The sequence below is a fragment of the Mercenaria mercenaria genome, unplaced genomic scaffold, assembly GCF_021730395.1.
Source record: "Mercenaria mercenaria strain notata unplaced genomic scaffold, MADL_Memer_1 contig_4893, whole genome shotgun sequence".
Lineage (NCBI taxonomy): Eukaryota > Metazoa > Mollusca > Bivalvia > Venerida > Veneridae > Mercenaria > Mercenaria mercenaria.
Genome location: NW_026463158.1, coordinates 6688 through 14338, shown reverse-complemented (window position 1 = coordinate 14338; position 7651 = coordinate 6688). Strand labels below are relative to the sequence as shown.

Below are 7651 nucleotides of genomic sequence, written 5' to 3'. Positions count from 1 at the left end.
CTTTGTATCTTGTCATGTGTGGACTTTTAAGGCATTTACGCGAGCATGGAGTGCACGACATGAACTTTCTTGATAAAAACAATCCCGCATTTGCTGAATTTTATTCTGTACTGGATAGTAAAATGAAAAATCTGCTAGATCAAGGCCTTGGCACTGACACAAAACAAGCCGATCCAGTTTCTGGTGATGACGAAAACAAATTATGGGAGTCCGGTGTTTTTGGCTTGAAAGACTCTAAAACTTTGCAGCTGACTATGTTTTTTTATGCATGCAAGTTGTTTGGCTTAAGAGGTCGTGATGAACACCGTGGTCTTCAATGTGACCAGTTTGAAATTGGTGAAGATAGTGAAGGACGATTCATACGATTCATTGGCCGAGGATCTAAAACCTACCATGGTGGACTAGGCCAGATGTCTATAAATAACAAAGATATAAAACACTACTGTACACCAGGTATGCAAATTTTTATTGAGCCTTCTACAGTATTTAAACAATTTTACGCATTGCTTAAACACTCGGCTGAATTATTTTATGTTAATTTATTAAGTCAGCCTACTTCTTGCATTACCGTTCAATTCCTTGTCATTTATGCACATTTAAAAGCATATTTGAGCCGCGCCATGAGAAAAACAACATAGTGGTTTTGCGACCATGATGGATCCAGACCAGCCTGCGCATACGCGGATCCATGCTGTTCGCTAACGGTTTCATTAATTGCAATAGGCTTTGAAAGTGAACAGTGTGGATCCTGGCCAGACTGCGCGGATGCGCAGGCTAGTCTGGATCCACGCTGGTCGCAAAACCACTATGTTGGTTTTCACATGGCGCGGCTCATTTTACCATTTTAAGACCTAGGGATGTAAAAACACTTCGACTTGGTGGGCAGGGGCGGATCCAGGAAAGTTCTCCTTGGGAAGGGGATTCCTACCAAATTCTACCTGCGTGGATCCCTCTGAACCCCCCTGGAACCGCCAGAGTCTGGAAATTGGTTGGACCAGACTAGTGATAGGAATTTAATTATTGCAACCCCAGTAATTCATTGACCATAAACTATAAAATGTCACTCTCTAGGCTAATTTTGTTTTTAATTCACAGGTCCACGCTGCATGGCCACGCATTTTGAAACGTATATAAATGCCGTAGGTAACGACGGTGATTTCTACAAGAGGCCTCTTCCTGCTATGCCTGGAAACTCGATCCGGTATGGACATCAGCCAGTCGGTGTGAACACTCTCACTAAATTCATGAAAGAAATAAGTCAGAGGGGATCTTTGAAAGGTGTTTATTCCAATCATAGTGGGAAACGAACATGTGCAACCAGCATGTACGAAGCTGGTATAGACGAGCAGGATATTATGGACAGGACAGGTCATAGATCTGTTACTGCTGTCAGAAAGTATAAACGCTTGAACGATAAAATCCGTAAAAAGGTGTCCAATGTACTGGACCCAAATTCTGACGTCAGCTTATCCATGTCGAAAAGGAACGAGCAAAGTGACGATGACAAAGAAATTAATCTTAAAAACTCGCCGTGCCATAAGAAACAAAAAGTTCGAAATGCTCTGTCGGAAATTACAACGAAATCTGGAGTAGTTAATTTTAGTGGATGCACTTTCAATTTTTAACATGCTTGATGTGTTGAAATACATTTTTAATCTTGAAATCTCGCCGTGCCATAAGAGTCGGAATGTTCAAAATGCACTGTTTGAAATTACAACGAAATCTGGAGTAGTTAATTTTAGTGGATGCACTTTCAGTTTTTAACATGCTTGATGTGTTGAAATAAATTTTTAATCTTAAAAACTCACCGTGGCAGAAGAGACGAAAAGTTCGAAATGTACTGTCTGAAATTACAATCAAATGTGGAGTAGTTAACTTTTAGTGTATGCAGTTTTTTAACATGTTAAAATTTGATGTGTTGAAATAAAAATATTTCATTATGTTCAGCCTTTTCAGTCTTTGCCAGTGAAGCTGTGCAATAACTAGCAGGTATCTGATACCCGCACTGTTAGTTACCGCACTCTATTCAATTGAAAACTGAAACCACGCCTCTTAGTTAAACGTTCTTGAAATCGTATGATAGTTTGGTATACCATTTAACCTCTGAAAGTTTTATACTGAAAAGTCCCTAGGCTATGATACAATTATAATTACCTGATGACCCCAAGTAAAATGATGTCACTTGATTGAGACCTTGACCTACTGACCTACTTTCTTGTTTTTTAAGATACAGCCTTAAAATATTGATGACTTACACATTTTTGCACACAAATCGTTAAACTGAATTTCATGACCATGAATGTGACCTACTGACTTTCTTAATATCAGTTTGACATTTGAAACATGTAGCTCATATTACTCTGGTGAGCGATCCAGGGTCATCATTACCCTCTTGTTTTTCTAAATGCAATAGGCTTTGAAAGCAAACAGTATGGATCCTGACCAGACTGCGCAGATGCCCAGGCTGGTCTGGATCTATGCTGGTCGCAGACACACTATGTTGGTTTTCTCATGATGCGGCTCATTTTTGAAACCCTTATGCCACTTACATTCACTGAATTGACAAAGGTGTTGAACAGTGTTGCTGTCCTGCAACAGCTCTTGTTGGACAACACCGTATTAGAACTGTGTCCCTATATTGCGGATGGTATACCATACATGCGCATGTTGTTATAATTGCATTTGAGATTTTGCTGAAGTCCATCTGTTCTTTAATTCTTTAGCTTTTTAGCTCACCTAAGCCAAAGGCTCAGAGTGAACTATAGTGATGGCTCACCGTCCGTCCGTCCGTCTGTCCACACTTTCCTCTAAACAACATCTCCTCATAAACCATCGGGCCAATTTTGATGAAACTTCACAGGGATGATCCTTGGGTTATCTTCTTTAAAAATTGTTCAAAAAATGAATTTGGTACAGAACTCTGGTTCCCATGGCAACCGAAAGGAAAATCTTTAAAACTCCTCTTGTCCAAAACCGCAAGGCCTGGGGCTTTGATATTTGTTATGTAGCATCATCTAGTGGGTCTCTACCAAATTATCCCCCTAATATCAAATATGGCCCCGCCCGGGGGTCACGTGGTTTATATAGACTTGTATATGAAAGAAACTTGAACAATCTTCTTGCCAGAAACCACAAGACCTAGGCTTTTGATATTTGGTATGCAGCATTGCCTTGTGGTCCTCTACCAAGATTGTTTAAATTATTCCCCGGGGTGAAGAAAAGAGGCCCTGCCATGGGGTTCCCTAGTTTTACATAGACATATATAATAAAAACCGTTAAAAATCTTCTTGCCTGAAACTGCAAGGCCTAGGCTTTTGATATTTGGTATGTTGCATTGTCTAGTAGACTACTACCAAAATTGTTCAAATTATGCCCCTGGGGTGAAAGAGGCCCTGCTCTTGGGGTCCCAAATTTTACATATACTTGTATAGGAAAAAACTTTAATAATCCTCTTGTCTTAAAGTTCAAGGCCTATGCCTTTATTATTTTAAGTGTGTTCGAAATATGCCCCTTGGGCGAAAAGAGGCCCACCTCAGGGGTCACTTCATATATGAGTTATAGAGGAAAATTTAATTCAAAAATTATCAGATCATATTTCTTCTCAGACCGTTTAATTATAATTACCTGATGACCCCAAGTGATAAGGTCACATGACTGTGACCTTGACCTACTAACCTACTTTCTTGTTTTTAAAGATACAGCCTTGAAGTTTGATGACATGTATAGATTTGCATACCGATCTGAAAACTGACTTTTATTGACCATGAATATGACCTACTGACCTACTTTCTTGTTTTTGAAGCTTTAGCAAAGAAATTTGTTCAAGCAAGCAACTTAAGTCAGGTGAGCGATATAGGGCCGTCATGGCCCTCTCGTTATCAAGTTTTTTCAAGTGGAATGTGTCATACAATGTTATTCTTGATTTATACTTCAGGGTGACGAATATCTTGTAAAATGGTTGGGTTTCCACAAACATGAGTCTACCTGGGAGCCTGCTTTGCACCTTCAAAAACATATGATCGAATCGTACCTAAATCCAGCCGTTAGCACAGAAAGCTTACAGCATGCAGCTGAAGCATTTGAGGGTTTAGCTGAAAAAAGGCTAAACACACGGTGTTCAAAACATACAATTAAGTTTGACTTGGATGTATTTAGATTCATGTTTGCAACAGATGAACCGGTATTGATAAATAAATTGTCCGATATCAGTGACAAGCTTCCACTTCGAAAAAACTGGTATTATAATGTAAAACCAAACTTGACAGCTGTGAAGATAGCATTGCCCTTACGTATTGTGCCATCTCTTAGAATGAAGACTACTAGATATATTGAATCTGGTGAAATAAAGAAAAGGAGCATTCCGGTAGAGACAATACGTGTTTTCAGCGTGGTGGAACCATTTAATTATTAAGAAGTAACTATAAAGAGAGACGGTGTGTGGTGTGTTAAGTGTTTATTTTGTATTGTTGTTTCATATTCATGTCATTATGTCTGATGCTTGTGAAATCAGTGATTACGAATTTCAGGACAATGTCCAAATTGGTCCAGTTAGTTCAAAAGTGTCAAATTCAACGTATTCTAAGGTAGCATTTTCCTTGCAGCTGACAAACAATTTTATCCGACAGTTATATACTGCAAAAAGCCAGACAGGTTTTGATTTTATTACTATATTAAATACACAAATAGATGCCTTTCAACTGATTAGCCACGAAACTTGTAGACTTGAAACTCGATTTTCTACTATAGCTTACAGAGTTCAAAATAATTTGAAAGGTAAATTTCGGTCCGGACGCAAGAGGCAACAGTTTTTATCAGATACAGTGTCTGTGTCTATCTTTGACAATGAGATACAAAATGTCAAGTCTCTTATTTCTCAGTTGAGTGTTTTCAAAACAGAAAATGTACAATTTGAAAAAAGATATTCCGATCTATTCGAACAACTTAAGGAGTCTAGAGCGTCACTCACTGAGTTTGAATTGGAAAATAGTACTCTTCATTTGAGCGAAAGTTCTGCTAGATCCAAAAACAAAAAACTAGTAAATGAAAATAATACTCTTAGATGTCAGTTAAACTCGTTGTCTTACAATGTGACCGCTTTAAAACATAATGTTGAAGATCAAACAAAATGTATAGATAACTTACAATCTGAGCAAAGCAGTCTTATAAACGAAAACGAAAACTTAAGACGCAAAGTACTTGATTCCCAGGTGAATGGTAACGAATTGTCAAAACCGCGTGTAATGTTTGACGTTTCAAAAAATAAAAATCAGGTTGCAAAGGGTTTTGGAGAAAAAGCAATGTCTGCTCTGCGATTTGCAGAGTTTTATGGTTTAGTACCAAAAGTGTTAACATGTTCTTCAGCAAAAAACGAAAATGTTAGGATAAATTTTGAAAAAGTTTCTCAGAATTACATTTTGATGATAAGGTAAAGATTAGAAGCATACTCTATATTCTTGACAAATTTGCTGTAAGTGATAGCTCATATCATGAGTTGTCTCTTTTTTCAAACGATTTGCCATCACTGACAGCTATAAAAACCGAAAGGAAAGAAATAAATTCTAACTTTACTGTTATGAGGTGCCCGGGCAACACGCCTGGTGCATATGTTAGCATTGAGGAGGTAATTTGCCAACATATAAAAACAAACAACCTTGATCCCGATGACAAAATTAAGGTCAAATTTTCAGGGGATTGGGCAAAAGTCAGCAGGATATCAAATTTTGTCACTCTATCCATTAGTTTTCCACATACATCCAAATGCACTTCAGAAATAGGCATTAAAACAATTGCTATAGTAAAATGTGCAGAAAACTACGAAGGCATAAAAATTTCTTGCGACCCCATCCTCAATGAACTGAATTCTCTAGTAGATATTGGGAGTATCACAGTGGACGGAGTCGTTTATCAGGTTGAAATTCTGTTTGGTGGAGACATGAAATTCCTGCAAATTTGTTTAGGGTTGAATGGCTCTACAGCTTACTACGCATGTCCATGGTGCATTGTAAGCAAAACAGAAAGATTAGATTTGAATAAAGATGCTGATTATTATGAAACAAAACAAATGAAAAGAACCTTCAATTCCTTGAAGCAGAATGCCATAGGTCAAAAGCACGGGTCAAAACATGAACCTCTTATAAAAATAGAACCAACTAATGTTGTTATAGATGAACTTCACTTACAGCTCCGTATCTGTGATGTTCTTTTAACAAATTTGATAGATGACTGTAGACAGGCCGATAGTAAGTTAGAGGTTCTTGGTCAGTCTCCCCATCATTTGAAAGATCTTGTTACCAAAATAAGAGAATGTGGGGTATCGTTCTCCACCTTTATTGATAAGGGTTCCACAGATCTTAAATGGACTTCTTTAACTGGAAATGATTACAAAAACTTGCTTGAAAAACTACCAGAAAAGTTGTACTTAATAGTTCAGAATGATACTCTGGACGATGTTTTGTTTATCTGGAAGAAATTCGGAGAAATTTACAAATTAATTTCGAAAACTCCCGAAGGAAAAACAGAAATTTTCCAGAGAATTCAGAACTGGATGGTAATCTTTCAAGCAATTGAGAAAAAAGGTAGGATTGGTTACGGCAAAATTACGCCTTACATGCATGCACTACTCTATCATGTTCCAACTTTAATCGAAAAACACGGGCCACTTTCAAACTATTCTGGTCAAAACGTTGAAAAATTAAATGATGTATTAAAGCTTGTCCACCATAAGTCCAGTAATAAACAAAACCAGACTATTGATGAGCTCACGACTCGCAAAAGAATAGAATATTTGGCAAATACAGATTACGTAAGAAAAAAGCGAAAATATAACAAATCAAATTTGCAGTTTTGGGAAAAAGGAATTTTTGATCAAAGGCAGTCAAAGGTACAGAAAATAAAAAACGAAATTTTGGATGCCCATGCTGAGTATGTAAGTCGGCAATCAGTGTCTGAACCTGTTGAAAATCCAGAATTTGGTGATTTACAGACAATGTCTGTCACTGAACTGAAAGAAACGGTGAAAGCATTAGGTATGACGACTCGCCTCAGATCAAAACCAAAATTAATAGAGTTTATTCAACAAGCCATGAATAAATCAAAACCAGCGTAAGACTACGTAGTGATACTGTGTGTATGATAACTGTACTTTAAAGACTGAATTCAATTAAAACCAGTGTAAAACAATGTATTGATACTGTATGTATGATAAGTATGTTTTAAATTATTATCGCAAATGACTTGTATGTCTGAAATTTTGTTACATGTCATGCAATGAAATAAACTAAAACATAAATTGCAACTTTTAATAATCTTTGTTATTATTCCTGGTCCTTAAGCAGTTGTGTTAATTTAATTAACACACGTCTTCAAATGGTGTTGGAAAGACTGGTCGTGGTTGAAGGGGGATTGGGTGTGCGTGGGGGAGTACATAGTAGTACAAAAAAACTCAGCCAAATGAGTATGCTAGTATTATGATTGGTCTTAGGCTTTCAAAGAATCTTAATTAGATTTATTTATTTGGGACATCACAATAAACTATCTACACTTTTTAAATTGAATAAAAATTATTTAAAAAACCTACAGTAAGTGTGCATACAACTTTTTTCTACATGATTCAACATCTTCCTTCGAAACTTTACTGCGCGATATATTAAAT

The 7651-nt window shown here is 37.1% G+C and overlaps 1 protein-coding gene across 1 annotated transcript; it reads left to right on the top strand.

Moving 5' to 3' along the window:
• Nucleotides 1-218: 218 nt before the first annotated feature.
• LOC128554271 (uncharacterized) lies at nt 219-1862 on the top strand. Its single transcript, XM_053535528.1, has 2 exons — nt 219-453; nt 1096-1862. Exons 1-2 carry the CDS (start codon nt 255-257, stop codon nt 1623-1625), a joined length of 729 nt encoding a protein of 242 aa, XP_053391503.1. The 5' UTR covers nt 219-254; the 3' UTR covers nt 1626-1862.
• Nucleotides 1863-7651: the final 5789 nt, after the last annotated feature.

Bases quoted from the DNA above. Each gene is read 5' to 3' on its own strand.
- LOC128554271 (XM_053535528.1), top strand. From the start codon at position 255: ATGTTTTTTTATGCATGCAAGTTGTTTGGCTTAAGAGGTCGTGATGAA. The intron at 454-1,095 runs GTATGCAAATTT...TTTAATTCACAG, and splicing joins AAAACACTACTGTACACCAG to GTCCACGCTGCATGGCCACG.